We start from the raw sequence: 27,605 nt of genomic DNA, 5'->3' as shown, positions 1-27,605 counted from the left end.
TAATTAAACTTTTTTATATTTCTAAATTAATTCTCTTAACAAACGCATAAGTACATAGTGTGTCTAATATGAATCTCTAAAAAATATCTAAAAGTAACCCATTTTTTAGTTAAATTTTATTTTAGGGTTATGCTAAGTCCCTTAAGACATTTGTTAACGAACTCGAAAATAGTAAATTCAATGATGTAAGTAATTTTTAATTTGGACCTTTTCCTTTTGATCCACAGGAAGCATATTTCTGCCAAAGAAAGTCCCTTGGCTTCCAGCACCATCATTAAAAGGGTCATTATATCTTCCATCAGCTGTTCTGTATGGGAAATCAGTAGGGTTGTACCTAATCCCCACAGGTGTTGTCCCAACGTTTATGAGGTTGTATTATTGTTGGTGAAGATGGCGTCTAATGTTCAAGTACAAGAGGCCTAAGAAAACAGGTAAACGGTGCCATATCCCCAACTTGTCAATGGAGTGTATAATCTGTAATTACAATGCAAAAAACCAACAAAAAAAACCATGTAATTAGAAGTCATGAGCATATAATAATTAAGCATAATGACTTAATTAAATATGTAAATGGTACCTATAAATATATCAATAGTTTTGATTTTAATCATTCTAAATTATATATTTTTGTTTTCGGTCTTCGCAAATATACCACTTTGAAGTTTTAGTTTTAAAAGATTTGTTTTAAACCTTGCAAAACTTTTTCATATTTAATTTGATCTTTGTAATATATTGACTATTCAAAAGAGTATACTTGTTGATTAATTTATCTCTTATAAAAATAATCGAAAGGAGTAATTAAAAAAACCAAGTAATATTTGTACAATATAAATATAAGGTGTTGTCAAAATGCCCAATATATTAACTTTACTAAATCAACTTTAAAGTGTAATTTAAATTTAAAATATGAGTCGTCTAATCTTTAATATACCGTTAAAACATGCTTATAGAGTATCAAATTCCGCAAGAACAGTTATAAATGTATACTAATGATAGAAAACAATAATAATATAGTTGATTATGAATAATGATGTTTGTACAAGGAAAAGAAAAGAATCAATGATGGTCATTTTGGACACTGCTTCATGGAAATCTTTATGGATGGCATGGTGCATATTAGTCTCTACATATAACCAGGGGCGGATTCAGAGCCCGGCGACCCCGGGCGGTCGCCCGGGCTCGATCCGTAATTTCCTCACATAGGCCCAACCTATAGGCCAATTTACACACTTCAAAAAAAAATTTGGGCAAATGCATCACACATTCACACGCGTGACAACACAAAGTCACAAACTCTTCTCTGGATCTCTCTTTCGGTCTCGGTACTCACTACTACGGCGGACTCAGTTCTTCACTCATCATCAGTCATCTCTCTCTGACTCTCTCCCGCGGGCTATATGATATTCACTCACTCTCATCTCTCTCTCGGCGGTTGCTAATCTCAACTCTTCTCATTCACTCTAATTCTCTAAAGGTAATCTCTTCTTCTCCTTCCTTTCTTTCCTTGTTTTAGGGTTTTAGAAAAATTGTAAAATTGGTTGTGCAATTGAAAAATTGATCATTTGAAGGAGCTTTTACTTGTTTGTGGAGCTGCTATGGTGGCTGTTGAAATGCTAAGATTTGGTTCCATTATTGCCAAAATTTGCAGCTGCGAGTAGCTATTTATGGCTGGTATATAATTTAATTGGGTTGGTGGTGGTAGTTCCTTGGAGTATTAAAGAAAGCATCTTTTGGTTTCCTGTTGTGGGCCTTTATGTTCGTGACTTTTGAAGTGGTGTGTTTTGTTTTTGTTTCCCACTAGCTTGTTTTGATTCCTTCAATGTTGTATCTTTTGGAGTCTTGCTTGCAGTATTTCACGTGAAGGCTGCTAGTGCTTCTTAATTTTTGCCTTGGCCACCATCATATTTTTATTATATAACTGTTATTTTTTAAACTTGTTATGTGAAATGAATATTCACTTTGAATCATTAAATTTCAGAGATGAGGAAGTTTTTGGTACATAGAACAAGGATTGAGAATGTAAATGTTGTGCAACCGGAAGCCGAAGTAGAAGATCCACCGCCTAATGTGGCCAATGAGTTTAATCCAAATGAGATTGTGCGTGATCCAGGTCTTAGGAAACAAATTTGGGAGTATGCTCCGGATATTCAAGACCAAGTGAGGAGGGCATATATATTGAAGGGTCCAACGCAACCAAATTTGGAAAGTTTTCCTCGTACTCAATTTGGGAGGCCGAAGTAGAAGATCCACCGCCTAATGTGGCCAATGAGTTTAATCCAAATGAGATTGTGCGTGATCCAGGTCTTAGGAAACAAATTTGGGAGTATGCTCCGGATATTCAAGACCAAGTGAGGAGGGCATATATATTGAAGGGTCCAACGCAACCAAATTTGGAAAGTTTTCCTCGTACTCAATTTGGGAGGGATACAAGATCATTTTCTAGATCATGGTATAACAAGTATACATGGATTGAATATAGTGAGTCGAAGGATGCAGCTTATTGTTTTTATTGCTTTCTCTTTAAGCAACCCGGGAGGGCCGAACACTTTGGTTATGAAGTCTTCAACAAAGACGGATTTAAAGATTGGAAGCATGCATCTCAATGATTGAAAGATCATGTTGGTGGTCATAATAGTCTGCACAACAAATGTATCAAGCACTATGATGATTATAAGAATCAAAGACAAAGTGTGACAAGTAAGATTGCTAGAGCAACCAGGGAATCAGAAGAGTTGTATAAGATCCGTTTGACTTGTTCTCTAGATTGTACTAGATATCTCGTATCACAAGGCATTTCTTTCCGTGGCCATGACGAAACCTCTCTTTTAAATTTTTTTGCATATATTTTGTTCAAAAAAAGACGAACCTCTCTTTTAAATTTTTTTGCATATATTTTTCGCCCAGACTCTATGAAATTCCTGGCTCCGCCACTGATATAACAATCTACTGTCTCTAATAACTGCGTTATGGTCACATGACATCGTTGAACACTTTTATTATTGAAAAGGTCACTATACTTCAATAATACAACAATAGAGAAAATTATTCCCAGTATACAACCACGAGGATAACGATGATACTTATTTATTGATCAATATTAATTGTAATTGTTAATTTTAGATATTTGTTGAGGAAAATTTAAAAAACTATGCTTCTTTCCAATGAACATGTGGCCTGCCGGCATAGGATATATTTGAATACTACACGTTTTTTATTGCAACTAGTGCTGGTATGTGTATATGATACTATGCTATTTATGAACCAACAAACAAACAAATCATTGAACAATTTTGGTATATAGATTTTGAAAATATGCAATGTTCCGCAAATCGAGTGTTAACTCTCCGAGTTTACGTTTTTAGGTACCAAAATCGTGTTAACCCTGAGGTAAACTCGATTTATGGTAAAATCGGAAGGTTTGACGAGTTTGACCGAGTTAACACTCGGTAAACTCGTGTAAACTCGACCGAGTTTACCGAGTTTACATCTAAAAAAAAAAAAGGTTTTCTTTCTTCTCTGAGTTCTCAAACCATGAACATGGGAGCACATAAGAGTTAGGGTTGCGATTCCGACGGTGGAAATTCAGATTTCGACGCCGGTGATTGCGAAGCCGGTTAGGGTTGCGGTGGTGTTTGTTGACCTTTTGAAGAAATTAATAGAGTGAATAAATAAGATGTTTAGGGTTCGAACCCGACCTCTATAATACATATAACAATGCATTGTCCATGCCAACTAAATTATTCTTGCGGGGACATAACGAAGACTTTTATATATAGAAAAAAGAATAATTACTAGTATATAGAAATATAAATATTCTTACCACCAAGGTGTGCGGATGTTAGCAGCTCCAGTCTTGATATCATAGAAACCAGTGGGAATTTCCTTTGTCTTGTAGAACTTAAAGGATTTTAGTGGGCATTGGCTTGCAACTTCACTTGGTGCAGTGAGTTCAATCTATATAAGATAATTAAAGAAACAAAATTTTTTTGTCAAATAGTTAGTGGCTAGAATCACATTTAATCACAAAAAAGAGGGGAAAATATGTTATTGAACTTTAATTAATTTTATGTTTGTTTTGTCAAAATAAATTTAATGTTTGTTAAAAATACTAATGATATTAATATATCTTGTAATTTTAAGTTGATGAAATCCATTTGCACCTGCTTGGTGTCTTCCATATGATCTACCCAATCATGTATCATAAATTGAAGCCAAGATGCTGCAATCACATTCAGTTGCTTTCTAGTGTCCTTGTATGTTCTTCTCTCTAGAAGTTTTGTGGCCACCACCATTGGATTTGGCTTCAACAACTACGCACAAAACAAATAAATTCTTACTACTTTTACTAAAAAATAATTTTATAATAATTGCTATAAAATGAAGAAAATATGTCATGTCTATCTTTATACCAGATCTATATTAGACACTCTATAATATCAAATTATATTTTTACTCACTATTTTTTAGGTAATTAAACTTTTTTATATTTCTAAATTAATTCTCTTAACAAACGCATAAGTACATAGTGTGTCTAATATGAATCTCTAAAAAATATCTAAAAGTAACCCATTTTTTAGTTAAATTTAATTTAATTTTAGGGTTATGCTAAGTCCCTTAAGATATTTGTTAACGAACTCAAAAATAGTAAATTCAATGATGTAAGTAATTTTTAATTTAGACCTTTTCCTTTTGATCCACAGGAAGCATATTTCTGCCAAAGAAAGTCCCTTGGCTTCCAGCACCATCATTAAAAGGGTCATTATATCTTCCATCAGCTGTTCTGTATGGGAAATCTGTAGGGTTGTACCAGTGGCGTTGCCAGGACCTTGACTCAGGGGGTTCACACTTTTAAATTTTAATTGCAATTATACTATATATAACTAATATATATTTAAAAAATTATCTAGTATTATATATCACTAGCGGAAATCGGGCATAACTTGTCCGTTTATCCTCATTTTTTATACTATTTTTTGGGTTGTTTTTATCTTCTACATGATTTTATGATCAACATAGCTAACACCCTAGGTTAAGGGGTTCAATGCTTTTCTTTTATGTCACATCACAACCTACTTCGACTCCACACAAGTAAACTTATGCTGAATTGAATTTGAATTAGAACCTATGAATTAATTAATATAAAGAATTATCTATGAATTAATTAATATAAGGAATCAGGAGAATGCTACACTAATTAATTAATTCAAAGTTTACTAGCCATTCACCAAATTAAAGCAAACATGCTGTCAAGATAATAATATTACCATAATATTACCATACTGGCCATTCACTAAACTAATTAATAACATGCTACAAGATATATTATAATACTTGTTGTTATAGGACACATGCTATTGCAATTGTCGGTCATAAGCTATGTGTCATCTCAACATACTTAAACCACACAGTCAGGGAAAAAGTGATGCAGCTGGTGCAAATGTGGTGCAATGTTTAAATTTGAGGGGATTCAACATGATAAAAACATAACAATTTAAATGTATAATTAAGAATTGAGGGGGTTCACTTGACCCCCCTGAGCTCTATGTAGCTCCGCCAGTGGGTTGTACCTAATCCCCACAGGTGTTGTCCCAACGTTTATGAAGTTGTATTGTTGGTGAAGATGGCGTCTAATGTTCAAGTACAAGAGGCCTAAGAAAACAGGTAAACGATGCCATATCCCCAACTTGTCAATGGAGTGTATAATCTGTAATTACAATGCAAAAAACCAACAAAAAAAAAAACCATGCAATTAGAAGTCATGAGCATATAATAATTAAGCATAATGACTTAATTAAATATGTAAATGGTACCTATAAATATATCAATAGTTTTGATTTTAATCATTCTAAATTATATATTTCTGTTTTCGGTCTTCGCAAATATACCACTTTGAAGTTTTAGTTTTTAAAGATTTGTTTTAAACCTTGCAAAACTTTTTCATATTTAATTTGATCTTTGTAATATATTGACTTTTCAAAAGAGTATACTTGTTGATTAATTTATCTCTTATAAAAATAATCGAAAGGAGTAATTAAAAAACCAAGTAATATTTGTACAATATAAATATAAGGTGTTGTCAAAATGCCCAATATATTAACTTTACTAAATCAACTTTAAAGTGTAATTTAAATTTAAAATATGAGTCGTCTAATCTTTAATATACCGTTAAAACATGCTTATAGAGTATCAAATTTCGCAAGAACAGTTATAAATGTATACTAATGATAGAAAGCAATAATAATATAGTTGATTATGAATAATGGTGTTTGTACAAGGAAAAGAAAAGAATCAATGATGGTCATTTTGGACACTGCTTCATGGAAATCTTTATGGATGGCATGGTGCATATTAGTCTCTACATATAACAATCTACTGTCTCTAATAACTGCGTTATGGTCACATGACATCGTTGAACACTTTTATTATTGAAAAGGTCACTATACTTCAATAATACAACAATAGAGAAAATTATTCCCAGTATACAACCACGAGGATAACGATGATACTTATTTATTGATCAATATTAATTTTTTTTTTGAAAGATATTGATCAATATTAATTGTAATTGTTAATTTTAGATATTTGTTGAGGAAAATTTAAAAAACTATGCTTCTTTCCAATGAACATGTGGCCTGCCGGCATAGGATATATTTGAATACTACACGTTTTTTTATTGCAACTAGTGCTGGTATGTGTAAATGATACTATGCTATTTATGAACAAACAAACAAACAAATCATTGAACAATTTTGGTATATAGATTTTGAAAATATGCAATGTTCCGCAAATCGAGTGTTAACTCTCCGAGTTTACATTTTTAGGTACCAAAATCGTGTTAACCCTGAGGTAAACTCAATTTATGGTAAAATCGGAAGGTTTGACGAGTTTGACCGAGTTAACACTCGGTAAACTCGTGTAAACTCGACCGAGTTTACCAAGTTTACATCTAAAAAAAATGGGTTTTCTTTCTTCTCTGAGTTCTCAAACCATGAACATGGGAGCACATAAGAGTTAGGGTTGCGATTCCGACGGTGGAAATTCAGATTTCGACGCCGGTGATTGCGAAGCCGGTTAGGGTTGCGGCGGTGGTGTTTGTTGACCTTTTGAAGAAATTAACTAGTTTATATTTTAGATAGATTTATTAACAACTTTAGGAACTTGTGAAACTTGCTTTTTTGGATGATTTTATGGATGACTTAAACTTAGAGACTTATGAAACGTATGATTTTGTGCGTTAATTTTTGTACTTTGATGCTAAGTTGAGCATAATCCTTCAAAAAAAAAAAAGTTGAGCATAATGTTTTATTATGGTAGTTTGGTGTAATTAGTCTTTGTAATTAAGTCATATTTTGCACTATTGGCCTATTTACAATATTATATTAGCTTATATATGTTTTGCATATAATAAATTTTATATAATTTTAATTTTAGGTAAACTTGTACGAGTTATCGAGTCGAGTTTACGAGTCGAGTTTACCTAGGCAAAACGAGTTGAGGTAAACTCTCGAGTTGCAAAACCTTGAATATATGAACAAGATAGTATATTTATATACTCAGACGGCTTCGATTCTTTGGATACAACCAATCTAATGAAAAAAAAATGAATTATTACTAATTTTAGCAAATTAAGGTGTTCAAATATTGTTCTAGTAAAGATTAATCGATTGACTTGATTATTAATTTTAGCAAATTTAATTTAAAACAAATATTGTTTCAATAGAGATTCGATCGATTGACTTTATTAAAATCGATTACATTACAACAATAAATTACTCTCTCCGTCTCACAATAATTGTCTCTTTACCATTTTTTCTTTTTCTCAAAATAATTGTCACTTTAGAATACCAATGCAGCATTTATTATTTTTTTCCATTATTATACCCTTATTTATTGAATTTCATCCAACTTAACTACTCCACTAACTACAATTAATAAGGGTGTTTTAGTAAATGATACTAATTTTACCATCAAAATCAACACAATTAATCATTTCCTTAATACCCATGCATAAACCTTAAACGACTATTATTTAGAGACGGAGGGAGTATTTATATTTTAAATTTTAAGGCGTTTGAAAAATAAATTATTAAGTGCTATTATAGGTTTTGTCTAAGGCTCATTTAAAAATTTGTCTTAGACCTCAATATATGTTGGGTCGGTCTTGATATTTAGATTTAATGAGTTTAAAATTTAATAAAGTTATCTATGGTATGTGATAGTGTCAAAATCTTGATAAAAAAATGTTTATTCACGACACGATTAATTTGTTGGAGAATTCTACGGTACAGTCACCCAAATGACTTTTCCAATAAAGTCAAACATTTTAAATCAGTTTGTGGAAAACCGGCTTTAAAAGTCTAAATAAAAATGGAATTTATTAAAGGACCAACAGGGAAATGTATTTTACAACCCTTTATATTATGTCCAAATTATCAAGATATTACACTAGTTAAAGCACAAATTAGATGGTGTGATACAACGGCTGAATACTTTTTAGACAAATATTTATATGAAACCCATGAAAATATATATCATTTTTTATATAATGAATATAAAGGAATAGCTCAAGATTTAAGGAATAAACTTAAAGAAATAGCTAGATGAGTGAAGAAAATAATACGCTCACAACCAGAGTCAAAACTTTGCTTGACGAAACCAAGAAGTTAAATGAGAGATTTGAAAGACAGATTTCTTTTCTTGAAACCTTACCTCAAATCTATAAACAAAATAATTTGTTTACAAAAGATTATGAGCAAGGATTAGAAAGACCCCATGAAACTTGGGAAAATGTGGAAAAAGATTTTCCGTGTTACAATAAAAATGAGAATAATAAATATCCTCATATATATCATTCTTTTAATCCTCAGTTAAATAATATCACTGATATGATTAATTATCTGATAAAAAACTGTTGTAAACAACATCTTTCTCTTCAAAAAGGGGGGAAGAATAAAGAAAAAATTGAAGAAATTGAAAAAACTCTATTTTCTAACTATAAGAAATGAGTATAGAAGAAAATATAGAGTATCAACTCGAAAAATTAGATCAACTTATGGCTACTTTAGACATAAGTGAAAAAGATTCCATTAAGGAAGAACCTGAACCTAAAGATCTAGAAGATATTATCTACGACTTTAGTTCCGATGATGATTCAAAAGACGACGGAAATTTCGTTAAAATAGAACAATTAGAAATGGGCGAAAGCTCAGGAACAAAAAGAGGACCCTCTTATAATTGGAATGCAGAATTCCATAGGGAATTTTCCCAAACTAAATATCAAAAAATTCCTATGAGTTATATTCCCAAACATAGTGTAAACGATGGAAGTGGAATTTTAAATATTGATTGTGTTGACAATCTTGTCCAAACCATAAGAAGTTGGTATAATAAAAATACTATCCAGATACAGTTAGATAGTGACTTAAAAGGTCTAAGCCCAAAACAAATTTTTAATTATCTTTTGTGTAGAACAGAAGGTAATGCATATAAATTTCTGGCCGAAAAACCTGAAGAAGAACAAACTGCAGAAAACAGTATGGGAATGATTAATAAAATCTTTGAATGGCTTTTAAATGAATTCAAAGGATGGCAAGATACGGTAGATTCAAATACCGCCTTTAACACTGAAAAATTATGGAGAATAATGAATTTATCCATATGTAATCCTTGTTACATAGAAAATTATATTTGTGAATTTTCACAATTATATTATGATTTAAATAAAGACACTAGAGAAAACCAGAAGGTTGTCGAATTATTTTACCAAAAATTACCTATGTCTATGTCCCAAATAATTCAAAATGAATTTAACAGTGCAGTATCCTCAGGAACGGTTAAAGATACTTTAGGAGCTAGAATTTCTATCCTTAGAAATTGGATGCAAGAACAATGCTTAAAGAAACAATCAAAACGAGACGCACGAATAGGTTTGTGCTGCGATAGAATCCAAGGGAAAATTGGAGCATATGGTTGTGAAAAAACTAGGAAAAGAAGAAAATATCCTAGAAGAAAGAAATTTAAAAGATTTTCCTATGATAAAAAGAAACATAGGAAGAAAAGATTCTATAGAAGAAAAAGGGAGTACCCTAGAAAAAATAAAACCTGTCCTAAAGGTAAAAAATCATGCACATGTTGGCTATGCCATGAAACAGGGCATTACACTAATGAATGTCCAAAGAAAGTTTCTAAAGAAAAGAAACAAGTTTTAAATATGATCTATAGAATAGGTTATGAACCAGTAGAATCAGACTCAGATTCTGATTGGGAGCAACAAAGTTTCTATGAACTTTGTACAGATTCCGAAGATGAGCAAAACCAAGATTTTGAGTAAAGGAAACCCTAGTGCTACCTTTATTAGAATAAAACTTCGTAAGAAGGAAATTTTAGCCTATTTAGATACAGGCGCGACATTATGTTTTGGAAAACGAAACATATCAAGAAATTGGGAAAGATTAGGAAAACCCAAAGAAATAATTGTTGCAGATAAGTCAAAACATCAAATATGGTTTGTTTTGAAAAATATCTCAATTACTATAGAAGGTTATGAATTCTTCATACCAACAATTTATCTCCATGATTCAGGATTAGATTTAATCATTGGAAATAACTTTTTAAAGTTATATGCACCGTTTGTGCAAAATGTTAAAACTATTTCTTTACTTTGGAAAAATTTAGCAAACCCCAAAGAAAAGACAAAAGTTATAACAACAAAAATTATAACTAGAAATGAGATTATTCAATTAATTTCTGAAAATCTTATAAACCTAAAGAGTATTTGGGAAGAAGGTAAATTATTTTTAAATCTTGAAGAAATAGAACAAAAACTTGATGCTGTATGTTCAGAAGATCCTTTGGATAATCTGAAAAATACAAATCATGAACTTGTTACCATCAAATTACGAGATCCTAATAAGGAGATTAATGTAAAATATAAAATGCCTTATTCAGTACAAGATAAATTAGAATTCCAAAAGGATATAAAAGAACTTCAAGAAAAGAAGTTAATTACTCCATCTGCAAGTCCACATTCAGCACCCGCTTTTTATGTGACAAATCACAATGAAATAAAAAGAGGAAAAGCTAGAATGGTGATAAATTATAAGAAACTCAATGATGCTACAATCGGAGATTCTTATAAATTACCACGAAAGGATTATATTTTGCAAAAAATAAAAGGATGTGATTGGTTTTCATCTTTTGATGCAAAATCAGGATACTATCAAATCAGACTTTCAGAAGAAACTAAGCCTTTAACAGCTTTTTCATGTCCACAAGGACACTACCAATGGAATGTTCTTCCATTTGGACTAAAACAAGCACCATCTATATACCAAAGATTTATGGATAATGCTCTTAGAGGATTAGAACATATATGTTTGGCATATATTGATGATATTTTAGTTTTTACAAAAGGAACTAAAGAACAACATCTTAAAGATGTAGAAATTGTTTTAAATAGAATTTCAGAAAAGGGAATTGTTATTTCAAAAAAGAAATCACAATTAGCCAAAAAAGAAATCGAGTATTTGGGCCTTATTTTTAAAGAAAATGGCACCCTCGATTTATCTCCACATGTTCAGGAAAAAATTCAAGCTTTCCCTGATGAATTGAAAGATCGAAAACAAATTCAAAGATTTTTAGGATGTTTGAATTATATTGCCAATGAAGGATTTTTCAAAAATTTGGCAACTGAAAGAAAGATTTTACAGAAAAAGATATCTGAGAAAGTTCCATGGTCATGGACTGAACAAGATACTCTAACTGTAAAAACTATTAAGAGGAAAATTAAAGTTTTACCCAGCTTATACAATCCGACAGAAAATGATTTTTTAATTGTTGAGATTGATGCTGATAAAACAACCTGGGCAGGTTGTATGAGAGCTCTACCTAATGGTAAAGCGATACTGAATCTTGATGATTCGGGAAACTATGTTGATGATGTAACCCATCAACAAGGAATGAAAGATACTGGAGCAACCCAGTACGCTAAGTCTAGTAGCTCGAAAGAGAAATTAGACAAACTCTCTGATTCATCAGAAAAATTAGTATCAAAAGATACTAAAATTGATTATTCTTATGAAAATATTAAAAATAAGATAAAAGATGAAGATCTTTTACTTTGTAAATATGTTTCAGGATCATTTACAGATACCGAAACAAGATATCCAATCCATGAATTAGAAACATTGAGTTGTGTTAAAGTTTTAACAAAATGGCAAATGGAATTAATTCCAACCAGATTTTTATTAAGAACAGATTCCAAATATGTAACTGGATTTTGGAAATATGACCTTCGTGTCAATTATAAATATGGAAGACTTGTAAGATGGCAGATGAAACTTCAACCGTTTCACCCATATATTGAATATATAAAATCTGAAAAGAATTGCTTCGCAGATGCACTGACAAGAGAATGGAAGCAGCTATAAAGACGCTACAGAATTCTCTCAGACAAAAACAGGAGCAAATTGCCTCTGCAAAAAATCGTCTAGAAACTCTTCTTTCTGAAGAGGGGGAGATGATATTAACAATTCAAAACCTTGAAAAACTGTGTAAAAAAGAAACATCAACAGTTTCAGAATCTAAAAATAGTGAAAACTGGGATCTGCTTGGTCAAGATTCTGGAAAGTTCAACTACTATGTAAAATACTCAGCTCCAAAAGAGTCAAACATCCCAATTGAGTCAATAGAACCAAAAGGATGGAAATCCCCAACAACTGTCCTTGCAGATTTACCAAAAACATCTTGGGCTGATAAAGTCGAAGAAGATGAAAGAAAAAATGGAAAAGAAAAAGAACCCATTGATCAACAAACAAGTCAAAAGATTGACAGTCAACTTGGAGGCAAAAAGAAAGCTTATGTAATTTTTGATGGACCTATGAAAGGTATCTACCAGAACTGGGAAACCACAAAGTTACATACAAACGGCAAAAATGTCAGATACAAAGGGTATGAGACCCTTGAAGAAGCAAAAACAGCCTACAACGCTGTTTACAAGGAAGTTGCAACAGCAAACAATATAGTCCAGCCATCAAAAATGGAGACTAAGAAGAAAATATCTGTAGATAGAATTATCTATGGAGAAAGTAAATTTGTTAAAGAAGTCACCATTGGAGACTACTACAAAAACTGGAGATGGTTAACCAACTACTCAGAAGAGTTAAAAACAGAATGTTTTTATCCTAGCAATAACGGGATAGAAGTAAAAGCTGTAACAGTCCCAGGCATAGGAAAAGAATTAGTCAGATCATTCTATGATTGTGGAATGATTAAAACAATGTATCTTCAAGAAGATGCAGGAAGAAAAATTCATGAACTAGAACTTCTTCCAAAAGATATAGGCGAAATCGCTTATAAGTTCAACAATAGCTTTGCAAAAGGTAAAGAGTTCTTTTTATCTTTTACTTCAACTTATCCATGGTTTGAAGACGATGAAGTTATTAAAGCCAGACACTTAATCAAGATTGGCATTTCAAATCATTCATATCCAACAAATGATGGAAGAAATGTAGATCCAAGACCAGAATGTTTTCTGCATCAAATGGAAAAATTCTATGATACTCTCATCAGATTTGGAGTAAAATTACCAAACTTCAGGGTAATTACTGCAAAAGAAAGTTTTCTAATCTATAGTGATTCAAGGAAACAAGCAAAAGAAGAGCATCTTCAGCAAATCCTAAAGTTTGAAGAAAACTTTAGTGGACTTGAAGCAGACTTGGGCCATCTACCCGACCCAATCCAACAGGAGTGCTGCCGACACTTTCAAAAATACAAAGGACACCAATGCAAGTGGTGCGCAAAGGACATAAAAAACGTGGCCGACAAAGAATCGTTGTATGATAGTGACATATCACCAAATAACGAAGAAAATGTAGAAAGTTAGTGGGCATGGGACCCATTTAGAGATAAGCCTTATCTCTAAGGCAATTATGTAATCTACTTTTCTGTATTTTCTTTATTTCTTTTGTCATATAGTAAGCTGTAGCCAGCTGTAAGGATGGAGACGTAGTACCTATCTGTAAGTCTCTATGCCTATAAATAAGAGCCTTGAAGCTCATTTGTATTCACCATGTTTTGAAGCAATATAAGTTATATCGTTTGATATGAGCTTGCCTCTTAGTTTTAAGAACTAGTGGTCCTATAGTGGTAAAACACTATAGTTGAGAATTCTTGAGGTAATACTCTGGAGGAATTCGCCCTGAGTTGGGATAAACTCAATACAAGCAGAAAAAACTGCTGAAGATCAGATTGCTGAAGCAAAACAACCCATATTTCTGAAGAAAAATCAGGTATGAATTTATCAAAATTATTATAAAATATGTCTGAAGTTTCATATTTTGAAGGAACATCTAGTTATCATGCTGATAGCATAATAGATAATAAAATTGAAGAAGCAGATTTGTCTTTAACTGCTGAAGAAAATTTTAAAAGAAAGTTTAGTAAACTTAAGGAATTTCTGTCCAGAAAAAATATTCTAAAATTCGGAATAATGGTAGGAGAGGAAGCAATTCCAATTGAAACAACTAATGGAAAAATAGTTATATCAACTATAGATAAACAACAAATCGATAAAAGACTTGGAAAATTTTCTGAAAACGAGAGAAAAAAGATTGGTTATATTCATATATCAACCATTCAAATTCTAATCAAAAGTACCTTCATGAAAGGTATTGATTCACCTCTAGAAATAGCTCTAGAAGATTCTAGAATTAGAAATAAAAAACAAGCAGTAATTGCGAAAGGAAATTGTAATCTAAAATATGGAAAGATAAAATTTGATATAAATTTACAGATGGGATTATCCCTAAAAGACATAGATTTGAATAAATCTATAGTTTTTCATTATAAGCTAAAAGATTCAACATTTATGAAAGAAGGTAATCATCCTTTTACAATTTACTACAGAATTAATTATGCTTTGAGTAATTCACATCATAGCATAGAATTCATAGGAAAAGAAACAATTCATATTGATGAATTATTTACACCATTAATTACTTTGGAAACACCAATATTTAAAGATATCACGAGAAATAGTTTTTCTCTGATAGAAGCAGAAAAGAATATGTTTGAAGAAACAGAAAAACCGTTGTTTAGAAGCCAAAGTCTTCGAATAACATCACCAAACAAAGATCAAAAAGATTTTAGCAAATCATTAAGTTCTCAAACCATATTTGAAGATGATACTTCATCCTCATTCGAACCACCTAGAAAGGATTTCGAAATAAGCAGAGAAAAAGAGCTTAAGGATCTGCATGATTCTATAAAAACTCTATCGATACAGGTTAATAAGATTAATCAAAGACTATAAAAAGTCAAAATGCCTGGTCTAACTCTTAAATCAGAATTAATACTTTTTAAAACTAGGTTACAACATCTAGTAAGTGATATAGAATGGTATTATGATCTAATATCATACAAACAAATAATATATAAAGCACAAACTTTAATGAGATCTCATATAGATTTAATTGAAGATCTGGTAGAAGAAATGCAAGAAAATCTCACAGAGATTCAAATGAAAAGAGCAAAAATTCTTTTAGAACCTTTTTGGGGCTTAGAAGGAATTGAACACCTTATAAACGAAGCTCGAGAAAAAGATAAAGCTCGAGAAAATCCCGCTGGTAATTCTGCTGAAAATCTATAATGCCTGGATTAAATCTAAAAACAGAGTTACAACTCTATAAGCAAAGACTAGAAGAAATAATTTCTGAAATAAATTATCAAAATACAAGAATTATATTAAAACAAATTCTTTTTGCTTCACAAGATTTAATAATCTACCATGTAGGTTATATTTCTGATTTATTAGAAGAAATAGAAGATTCGAATACTCTTACAAGTATTCAGCAAGAAAAAGCAAAAAGACTTTTAGAACCCTTTCAAGGTTTAGAAAAAATCGAAAAAATGTTAAAACAAATAAAAACTGATCAAATGCTAGAACAAGAAAACCTCCGCTGGAGAATCAACAATTAAGATATGCCTGGACTAGATCTTATAACAGAATTAAGACTCTTCAAGAAAAGGCTAGAAGACATAGTCTTTGAAATAGAATTATATTATGAAAGAATTGTTTTTAAACAAACTCTTTACAATTCTAGAGAATTTGTTATACATCATATAGAATATATTGAAGATCTATTAAGAGATACAGAAGATTTAGAAAATCTTACTCAGATACAAAAACAGAGAGCTAAAACACTTTTAAAACCTTTTCAAGGATTAACTAAAATCGAACAAATGATAAACGAAGTTCGAAAAAATTCCGCTGAAAACCCCACTCCAAACCTGGTATCAGAGCAGGAAACACAATCCTAAGGGAAAAACATGAAAATAAAAATAAAAAAGAAATTAAAAAATATTTTTTATATAAAACAAAAGCTTTTTAAAATCGTTTTTCCGAATAACCGATTTAAAAAGACATCCACGAGGCACTCTCCTATTAAGCCACATAAGCGACTTTTCCAGAAAAGTCATAAAAACAACTGCACCATAGCAGTCCCCTAATTTGTTTTGGATGTTTAAATTGCATGTTTATTTACGACACCATTAACTTGTTTTATATGTCATTGTCCTGATAAATTACATGTTTAAAGACTTTCACTAAATACAATTAGAGACAAATTATTTCATCTATTAATTTGAAACTAACAAAGCTCGGATAAATTAACATGTCATCTATTACATGTTGAAATCAATAAGTACTAACACTCGGAGAAACCTCATAAGAGAAATTACATTTCATCTCTATATTTTTTGCTCTCACTCTCAACAAGCTCTAGTACTATTTTTTTTAAAGAGCTCTAGTTCTATTTAATGTGTTACTGCTTAATGAGATGATGAGATGATGCAAATAAACTTGATGTTAGTACTTGGTTTCTATACAATACACCAATGTGCAAATGTCACAGGCATCTAACAACTTGTCAAAGCATCCAATCTTCCACTGTCACTTTGCCTCACATATATAACTTGTCTTACATACATCTTAGACACGTGTCTTGCCATAAAAAATGGTTTTACCATTCACAATATTGGACGGAATGGATTATTATTTGGATCAATTTCATTCATAATGAAATTAATCAATCAATTTGCATTGCCTAAAAGATCTCTTCTAAATTAATCAATTATTTATATCTCAAACGTTACTGAACTATATTTGTTATTTGGACATTTTTTTGTCTTGATTTTTCAGAAATGATTTTTTATTCCTCTCATTGAAACACTATGATCGATGTCCATGAATTAATTAGGATATTGTAATTCAATTATTGTTTGCTTCTCAAATGGTGACAGTGTCCAGTATATATTCCATCCGTTTTTAAATATAAGCAAATTTTATTTTTTAGGTTCATTCAATTAATGATGTATGTAGTCCATATTATAAACCACATTATCCATTTCTTTTATTATAGAATCAAAATGGTATCACACGAGTTTGGCATTATATATATTCGTAATTTGTGGTTTCAGGCTAACCACATCATCCATTTCTTTTATTATTTTGCTCAAAATTATACAAAAAAAATCATATTATCGAGGCTTTAATTATACTGCAGAAAGCAGTGGATCTCATCCTTCATTTTGGGGGACAAGGTCAAATAATATGATACTTTCTATGTCTTGAAAGAAGTTAAATATATTGACAACACATTAGTCAAAAAGATCAATGTTATACAAAATACACCCTCCGATCACTGATATAAGCAAAAGTTAATATTTTAGATTCATTCATTAAATATTATATGTGGTTTATAATAAAGACCATATACATCATTAATTGAATGAATGTAAAATGTAAATTTTTGCTTATAATAGTGACCGGAGGGTGTACTCTCTTTCTGACTTAATAAAAAACTACTTATTAGATTTATTATAGAGTAAACCCTCATTTGGGTCCCTGAAAGTGCACCTCGCTACCAGCCACATCCCTGGATCAATTAAACGAACCAAAATCTCCCCGAATGTTTGTTCTGTTAGTCAAATGCATCCAAAACGTTAACTTGGTGTTACCTGTGGTGATGTGTCCGTTATACTCAAAGACGAGGGACCAAAATGACAACAATTATGTTTCTGCCTTCATCTTCTTCAATCTTCTTCAATGCCCTCAATTCCTTCATCTTCTCCAACACTACTCATGAACTCATGCTCACCAACACCTATGCCCAGTAATGATCATATTCAAAATCAAAATTCAAAATTGATTTACCCCTTTATCTTCTTCTTCATCATCAATTCAAAATCCATAATCCAACAACACAAAACCATAATAAAAATAAAAAATTTTAAATTTCCTCTTGTTCATGCTCAAAATAGAAACATCACTCTTGTTCCTCTCCTGTTGTGGTTACGGCAAGTTGGGTGAAATTAGGGCACACAATATCAATTTAATTTATTTATAATTTCTGATTGAATGATTCCATCGAAATTGAGAAGCAGCGGAGATGTGATCCAATCCAATAATTGAATTGAATCGAAGTAGGGTGATGTTGGATCGTACGAAGGTGGTGATTCGGCACTTGCCTCTAACAATTACACAAGACTCTCTTATGCCCTTAATTGACTCTTCCTTCGCTGGTCGTTACAATTGGCTCTCTTTCCATCCTCCCAAATTCACCAGGTACGTACTTTTACTAATTCTATTCTTCTTGTTGCTCAATTTAATTCAATTCAATTTTCTTACTCTCTTTCTTTCTTTCATTCAGCCACAAGCATTCATCGTCATCATCATCATTCTCTAGAGTTTACATTGACTTCAATACCCCTGATGACGTTTTAGATTTTGCTCACTTCTTCATGTAACCTGTTGCATGTAGGGAGGTGTGTTATTACCGATGTTTAGGCATTTGTTTCCTGCAAAAGAATAGAGAACAATTATTAAGCCGATAATTAAGAGATAACAGACTTGATGGTTGATAGAGCAGAGATAATGATTGTAAAGAACTTATTTTTGTCTTTTGGAATGTTTATATGAACTTGTTAATTTTTTCCAGAAGATGGAGAGATATTACATTCATTCAGGTCCCTCTCCAATCACACTTAACGTTCAGTTAACATTTTGGATGCATTTGACTAACGGAACATACATTGGGGGAGTTTTTGGTTTGTTTAATTGATCCAGGGATGTGGCTGATAGCGAGGTGAACTTTCAGGGACCCAAATGAGGGTTTACTCATTTATTATATAATCCAAATACAATTTAGATTATAGTTATTCAATAAGTTTAAAAAGTGATTTTTTACTTATAATAACGACTGAAGACTGAAGATAGTAGATCAATTTTAATTTTCTGATGCATATTTGAGACAAGTGTTGCACTATAAATAAGTTTGTTTTTATTATTGTTTGTATGCCATTAGTGTATGTTTAATGAAAGTTGTTATGATGTTCTAACCATATCTATAAGATTAGAGCACAAAATTTGATCTGTTAGTATATACAATTACTCGGAACATAACTACAATTTTAAACGTTTTGGTTGACAAATCAAAATAAATTGAGGCATTGTCAGTATGTTACGAAGCTTTTTAGATTTTCTCTATGTATTTTTTTATAAGGGTGTCTGTAAAAAGATCACTTCAAAATTCAATTTTTAGGATGAGATTTCCATTTTTATGTTTTTCAATTTTTTGGCACTTTAAAAATTTATAATTAATTAATCCTTAGTCAAAAAATCATAATTTTACGTGAAAAATCATATCTTAATGTCATAAACACTCCAGAAAAAAATTATAAAAAAATTCAAAGCTATCTTTTTTTTATTTTACAATTTCATTTATTTTGCATATATTATATAATATATTACAAGCCAATTTAAACAGATAACCCTTTTATTTTTCATCTGACTTTTGTCTTCCCAAACACCAAAAATCACCGGTACACCACCATCATCTTCGTCCTTTCTTTAGGTTTAAATCTATACATCAGGAAAAACAAACTAATAAAAGAATCTCACAAGTCATACCACAACTTACATAATAGAATCTCACATATGCCAATACCTTTTTTTGGATTTTGTTAAGAGTTTGGATTTTTTGGATTTTGTTAAGAGTTTGGATAAACCAAAATTTTCTTTTTTTTTGAGCAAAAACCAAAATTTTCTTAACTCATGTATACGTTTTATTTTCTCTATTTAATTTTTTTTTTTGACAAAATTTTCTCTATTTAAATTTGTGAAGCAAACAAGATTTTAATTTAAGTATTTGTATTGGAAAATTATGTTTTTTTTTCTTCTTCTTGTGAAATGCTTTTGTAAGATTTAATTTTTTTGTGATGTTGTTCATTAAACTATTTTATTTTTAAAATGAAATATGGAGAAATTGAAAGTATTATTCGTAACAATGAAATACTAATGACTAATTCGTAATTAAATATGTAAAATAACCAAAATCTAGCAATTATCAAATCTCTCCAACTTAAAACTTTGTTTGTCCTTTTGGTAAAAAAAAAAAACTTTGTTTGTCCTCAAACAAAATTTTTAAAAAAGATTATTTTTTTTAGGGGAATTAAAAAAAGATTATTTGTTAATACCATGCATACCAAATTTTGATCATTTAATTATATGTTTAACCCAGATAAATACACTAGTTAATTTATAGAAACAACTCAGTGCAATAGTTTCTCATCAATTTTTTCCCGATCACGTCTCCTTGAAAGGATGTTTTAACAAAACCATCCTTTCTTTGTCGAAAAAACAAAACCAATCTTTTAAAAGTTAAAGAATAATAAAAGAATTTTTTAATTGAAAAAACTAAAACAAATAAAACACTAGCGGAACATCCATCGACTGAAATTCAAAACATGATTTTATTCTTGAAAGGACAACATATGATTATTTTGAAAGATACAAATACAACAAATAAATAAACACCAATACATACACATAAACATTAATGTGTATGCATAAACACAAATACAACATAGAAATAATGCTAATTTCAATTGATTAACTAGGAACACGCAAGTAAATTGGAATAGGGTTGTGTTTGTTTGGTGGTGCATCCCAAACAGAGAAAGCACTTGAAGCATTCAACCATTTGTGTGTCATTTTTGGGTAGTGACGATCAATCACATCCTTTAAGGTTTCAGTAGTGTTCACCCATTTCAAACCCTTTTCAGTGTATGTCTCCTCATTGTAGTTGCTTGTGAAAAATCTATCACCCTCTAGCCTCCTGTAAAGTACATTAAATTTCAATCAAATTCAATTTTATAAAAGCCTAAACCCTAACCCTAAACATTTAGATATAAAAGGTACGGTTAAATATATATGTTTTTAGTCCCTATAAAATTACAAGCTTTCAAATTTAGTTCTTACAAAAAAATTATTCACATTTAGTCCTTATTTGCATTTTATAGGGACTAGTTTGGAGGACTAAAAATGTTCATTTTTTGTAAAAAATTTTCAAAACATGGACTATTCTTACAAAATACAATATTATAGAGGACCAAAATTACCATTAAAATTTTATAAGGACTAAACTTGGAAACTTGTGATTTTTTAGGGACTAAAAACATATTTAACCCTAAAAGGTATAGACATCATATAAAAAAAAAATTAGTTCGATTTTACCTAGATGCCATGAGAAGGAAGATTAAAAAAGCTGTCTCACTAATTGCAAAACCCTTTATCTTCTTCTCTGCCATGAGACCTACAAGCACATCAAGCTCCTCAACATCATCACCATAGATCTCTTCCAATACTTTGATTACTTCCTTATCATCTGTTAAATCTTCCCATTTAGAGATAGGTATCATGAATAGTCCTCTCCTGAATTGGTTATATCTTGCTACACCTCTCTCTCTATCCCTATAAACTGCACCATTTATATGATCACATTATAAGTCAACTCAATGTCACTTACACATAAAATAAAAATGGCCTATGCATATGTAACCCTAAAAAATTATGAAATGGTCTTAAAAATAAAGGTGTGGTTCATATATCATACTTTCAAGAGCAGCCAAGTCCACATGGTTAGATCTTTCTGTGCCATCTTCATTATGTGGTACTAGGTCTCTGAGCCATGATGGATAGTTCCAAAGTTCTAGGGCCCCACAAGCTTGGTGACCCATTGATACCAATTGTTTTTGAACTCCTATCTCTATCAAGGTCTTCTCTCCTTGTAGTCCAATCAAATCGTTCATAGGAATCCTATGTACGTAATACCATACAAAATAGAGATTTTATTATTATGTCCGAAAGAAGATACTCCCTCCGGTCCTAAATACTTTAAGAGAAGAATCATTTTTTTGGATTCATTAAATAATTAATGTATATAGTACTATAATGTGAACTAAATATATCATTTATTCAATGAACTTGAACCGAAGTGCGTAATAGTTATGATGATGTAAAAATCATAATATATTAATTGCCATACTCTTTGATTAATGGTGGAGATTTGTTAGGCCCAGGGGAGGCAGATGTGTCTCTCAAATGCAGGAAATCAGGCAGGAGTGGATGCATTCTATAGACACTAGCAAATTCCTCAGTTAAAGAGTATGGAACACCATGATTTTCTGCTCTCTTCATGCCCACAAATCCGCTCAATATGGAATTTCCGGAATGCCCAAATGTGTCCTTGAATTTCTTTCCCAATAATCCATACCTAAAACAATTGAACTTTTAGTATCATGACTTCAACAAAAACTATCGGTTTTTCTATCATGTGCAAACTTGCATAAATTAAGAAGTCAAAACAAACAAGTTTATATTAAAACTTGTGCATTTTATATTAAATACATAATTTTGCATTGACCCATAATATGAGATGTATAACGACAGTGAAAATCATCGCATGTGTTCTTACCAATTGGCGCGCATGCCTCCAAGCAAAGTGTCAGTTTTAAGAAGCTCCACAGTCCAATCTATGGTGTGAATCTTTGCTATCACAGCTGAAGTTACCAGTCTAGCATAGCGATAAAGATCTTCATCTTCCAAGTCCGGGTATTCCTTCTAATAGAGTACAATTATCAAATATATATGTTAGTTTTTTTATATTTTACTAGTAACATACCCGTGCATTCGCACGGATACTGGTTGGTCGTGGATGATTTTGTATAGCAATGGTTGGTCGTGGATGATTTTGTGTAGTTCTAGAGTACTCAATAAATGTACTCAAGTCATGTTTCATGGAAACTAGTCATGTTTCAAAAAATTATCATTTTATAGATTTGTTGAATGTATATAATATGTATATACCTTGAGAGAATCACAAACAGCATTGTGTTCTAGAACAAAAAGGGTCTGCAAAGTTGTGACACCAGCCCAACTATTACGAATGTCACCTGAAATTGCTGTTCCATCTTCATTATGAAGAAGTTCACCTTCCTTTGATATTTTGATTTTACCATCTTTGAAAGTCCTCACTTTGTCCAAAACTTCTTGATTGCTTCCATATATCACACTTCCATCCCTATTATCATATAGTTTCATTTATATCATGTCATGTGTAAGTTCAAATTTTTTTTTTTTTTGGAAGGATGTGTAAGTTCAATTAAAAGGTCTTACACTGGGACCATATATAATTTAGGGTTAAATATGTTTTTGTCTCGATTTAGAAATATTCTTACCACCAAGGTGTACGGATGTTTGCATGTCCGGTCTGGACCTCATAGAAACCAGTTGGGATTTCCTTTGTCTTGAAGAACTTGAAAGATTTAAGTGGGCATTGGTTTGCAACTTCTCTTGGTGCAATGAGTTCAATCTATATGTAATCAATATAATAACATTTATTTTCTAATATGTTCTTGAAAATTAATAACAATATTATCAAATATATAAGTTTTATTCAAATATATAATAATATAAGGTTATTGGTAGAACCCATTTAATAACTTTTTTGAGATGACGTGTTAAAGAGATTTGATGATTATCAAATATTATGAAACTAATATGATAAGTTAATATTAGAAAATATTAGAAAATTTATGGTGATAAGTTAATGACATGATAATGGATTTGGATTCTCTCAATTGAAAATTTTCTTAAGTTTTCTCCATTGAAATCTCAACCATCAAATATGAGAGAGAAAACGAGTGTTAAAGAAAAGTGGTTAGTGGGTTTTAATGGTGGAGATTAAAAATGAAGAAATTAAACTTAAGAAAAGTTTCAATGGAGATAATATGTATGAAATTTAAGGATGTCTGAATATAATTGGTGATGGAATAATGTGTAGACTTTAACATCTTGGTTGACCCAAGATACTTGACAAATTTTAATATTTTTGTCAAAAGAAAATCTAATTTAGTTTTTATTAGCATTCTACATTAAAACAAAGAAATTTTAGTCTTTGCATTAAAAAAATAGATTTTTTCTTCTTTTTATTCTTGTTCCATTTTTAGTGATGTGACATATCCACCGTTGAGAACACGAATTTTATATGACGGACCGCAGCACATATTCATAACAGAAGAAAGAGAAAAGTATCTAAAAATATTGTCACGTCACGGATGAATATACCAAGTAGCAAAAATTAATGTTTATACATTTTTTTTTTTAAAACCAAATATTCAAATTAATGTTTATTCATTTTTTAAAAAAAGTAAAAAATCATTTGCACCTGCTGAGTGTCTTCCATATGATCTATCCAATCGTGTATCATGAATTGAATCCAAGATGCTGCAATCACATTAAATTGCTTCCCTGTGTCCTTATATGTTCTCCTCTCTAGAAGTTTTGTGGCAACCACCATTGGGTCTGGTTTCAACAACTGCATAAACACGATATTTTCTTGGTCAAACAAAAATACTAATATTTAATTATTATATATTCTTTAAAACGTATATACTCATCATAGTGTTTTTGGTGTAGCTAACCTTTTATTCGGTTTCGGCAACTCTTGTTTGTAGTGTTGTTTTACATTCATGCACATCTTGTGCTTTTATACTCAACAAGGGAATAAAAAAGAGCTAACCGAAAGAGGTTCATTAATTGCCTAACTAAAATATCTTATTAGTATATAAGATTCTTCTATAATTTCTCTCTTTGATAATTAAGGAACAAATGCTTATTAAAAGAAGCTATATAGAACAAATAAAATTGATCTTCGAAATTTGTAGCATCTTTCCTCCTAAAAAAATTGTAGCATCTCTAAAATAAGTCTAGCAGCGTAGTTTATAACCCGCTTGTCTTCTAATCATATGTAATTAATCTTTGATATATGTATTAAAAGTTTATGATTATAATTTCAATTTTTTCACATCTCTAGTTTTATATATAATTTTTTTTATACAATTCTAAATTTGTATCTCTAATTAGTAAGTTTGAAAAATATATACTCCCCCGTTTCAAAATGTAAGCAAAAATGAGTCAACATAAGTTGATGTATTTGATATAAATTTTGAACTAATACCTTAACTTTTGTTGACCAATTTTTGTTTATATTTTATGACCGAGAAAATATATAGTTTACTTTTTTTTAAGGGGTAGATATAAAGTTTATTTCATGGCTTAAGTGAGGGGAGGGAGTTAGTAACAATAGTCAATGGTTAGATCTCCACTTCCAATATAATACTAACAATATTTTTTCATAATACTAATATTAGTAACTATCAATAGTAAATAATATAAAAAGTCTAGAAAAGCCAATCGTGTAACTTTCAATCTTGTACCTCTTTCTTCTGATCCACAGGGAGAATGTTTCTGCCAAAGAAAGATCCTTGGCTTCCAGCATTTTCATTAAAAGGATCATTATATCTTCCATCAGCAGTCCTGTATGGAAAATCAGTAGGGTTTGACCTAACCCCTACAGGTGTTGTTCCAACATTGATGAGATTGTATTCTTGGTGAAGATGTCTCCTAATGGCCAAGTATATTAGCCCTAAGAAAACAGGCATACGGTGCCATATTCCCAACTTGTCAATGGAGTGTACAATCTATACATGCCATAAAAAAAAATATAATTATTGGTCATGAGCATAATAAAGTAAAAATTACTCTACAAAGATTATTAGATATTTAATTAGTTAGTATAGTTGGTTAATAGTTTTTTATCAAGATGAAATGAACCATTTTGATACTTTAGTAAATAGACTTTAAATATAACTTAAAATATGAGTCATTTTGCAAAACAATAATTCTCTCTTCTTCTTCCTGATTCAAACCCTAGAAACTAGGTTATAACTGTTTTCCAGTTTTAACAGCTTATCCACCTTGTTCTATAGACTTATCCACCTGGTTCTATAAAGAAAAACATCATTACTGCGCTAACAATTTGATCCATATTCTCAATTATCAAGGATTAAATTATGAAAGATAACAAAAACAATATATATGATATGATGAAGAAAAGTATTTATACAAGGAAGAGAAAAGCATCTATGATGGACATTTTGGCCACTGCTGCATGGAAATCTTTATGGATGGCATGGTGTATAATATTTGAAATGATAGTTTTAATGGGATTTGTTATTATAGACCACATGGTTTTGCTTGATACAAGACTAAATGTGATGAAATGTGTGTGTGTTTGATATAGATAAACTATAGGGTATTTATAGATGCAAAATAGTGATAATTGAAAAGTTTATCTCTTTCAAGTTTGGTCTCATTGGCTGCTAGGAGGGTGGCTATTTTTTTTTTTATTCTAAATAAATAATATTCAATTCTTTAATCGTACAAGAGTAATTTAAAATGATCACTATATCTTGAATAATTCAAAAGTAGTAAAATAAATCAAAATACAACCACGAGGATCGCGATGATTTTTCTTTTATTAGTAGGTTATGTTAATTTTTTATATTTGTTGAAGATAATGATTTAAAAATTATGCTGCTTCTAATTTCCATGCAACCTAATGACAATAATTCATTTGATTACATATTGTTTACATCAACTAGTCCTGTGTGTGTAGAAACCAAGATAGGATATGGACAAATAATCAAATAAAAAATTTGATATATGGATCTGGATACTATGAATAGGATCATATATTTATATACTACCACGGATTTGATTCTTTGGATACAATCAAACAAATGAACATTTTTTAAATTATTAATTATTAATTTTAGCAAATCAAGTAGTTCAACACATGTCCACATGTGGGTTCGAGGGGTTCAAAAATTAGTAATGTCACGTATGCAAGCTAAGGAGGTCTTTACTTGACTCAACGTGATAGACTCGATTTTTAGTAAGGAAAATGCTAATAAATGGTTATAAGAGAGTACTCCCTTTGTATTTTATTATAAGTTATTTTAGAAAAAATTATACTATATTCTTTGAAATTATTAATTACAATTTCAATTTTAGTAAATCAAGTAGTTCAACACATGTCAACATGTGGGTTCGAGGGGTTCCAAAATTAATAATGTCACATGTGCAAGCTAAAGAGGTTTTTCTTTGACTCAATGTGTTATGTGATAAACTCGATTTCTGATAATTATCTTTGGATCTTGTTAACGTGTGTTTTGATCATATATGTTAAGAAATTTAAAATTTAAAATTTTATCTTAAAAATAAAAATTAGTTTTCAATTATTTTTTATACTTTTAAAGATTTATTACAAAACTTTTAAGACCATACTTAAAAAAGAAAAAAAAATTAAGACCGAATAACTATATGTAATCCTTAAAAAAAAATTCATATTGACTAAGACAGAGTA

General features: G+C 30.7%; 2 protein-coding genes and 2 long non-coding RNA genes across 4 annotated transcripts; 2 read left to right on the top strand and 2 right to left on the bottom strand.

The window, feature by feature from the left end:
- LOC146912136 (uncharacterized) lies at positions 1 to 1,761 on the bottom strand. The gene is made up of 2 exons (XR_015015729.1): positions 1,579 to 1,761; positions 1 to 474 (listed from the first exon to the last, which is right to left on the bottom strand). It is a non-coding gene; the product is annotated as an uncharacterized LOC146912136 (long non-coding RNA).
- Positions 472 to 2,809, top strand: LOC146912135 (uncharacterized). The gene is made up of 2 exons (XR_015015727.1): positions 472 to 1,474; positions 1,979 to 2,809. It is a non-coding gene; the product is annotated as an uncharacterized LOC146912135 (long non-coding RNA).
- A 10,981-nt stretch (positions 2,810 to 13,790) lies between these two features.
- LOC146912134 (uncharacterized) lies at positions 13,791 to 15,766 on the top strand. Its single transcript, XM_085717590.1, has 2 exons — positions 13,791 to 15,117; positions 15,202 to 15,766. The coding sequence occupies exons 1-2, from the start codon at positions 14,318 to 14,320 to the stop codon at positions 15,308 to 15,310; spliced, it is 909 nt and encodes a 302-aa protein (XP_085573716.1). The 5' UTR covers positions 13,791 to 14,317; the 3' UTR covers positions 15,311 to 15,766.
- Positions 15,767 to 20,789: 5,023 nt separating this feature from the next.
- LOC146912133 (alpha-dioxygenase PIOX) lies at positions 20,790 to 26,471 on the bottom strand. Its single transcript, XM_085719389.1, has 10 exons — positions 26,304 to 26,471; positions 25,615 to 25,878; positions 24,564 to 24,713; positions 23,575 to 23,708; positions 23,204 to 23,417; positions 22,812 to 22,957; positions 22,383 to 22,610; positions 21,951 to 22,153; positions 21,572 to 21,815; positions 20,790 to 21,173 (listed from the first exon to the last, which is right to left on the bottom strand). Exons 1-10 carry the CDS (start codon positions 26,424 to 26,426, stop codon positions 20,948 to 20,950), a joined length of 1,932 nt encoding a protein of 643 aa, XP_085575515.1. The 5' UTR covers positions 26,427 to 26,471; the 3' UTR covers positions 20,790 to 20,947.
- Positions 26,472 to 27,605: the final 1,134 nt, after the last annotated feature.

This window comes from Medicago sativa, chromosome 6, assembly GCF_051527215.1.
Source record: "Medicago sativa cultivar Bolivia chromosome 6, Bolivia_mono, whole genome shotgun sequence".
Classification (NCBI taxonomy): Eukaryota; Viridiplantae; Streptophyta; class Magnoliopsida; order Fabales; family Fabaceae; genus Medicago; species Medicago sativa.
The sequence above is the reverse complement of the archived record's forward strand: the minus strand, read 5'-3'. Positions and strand labels throughout refer to the sequence as shown.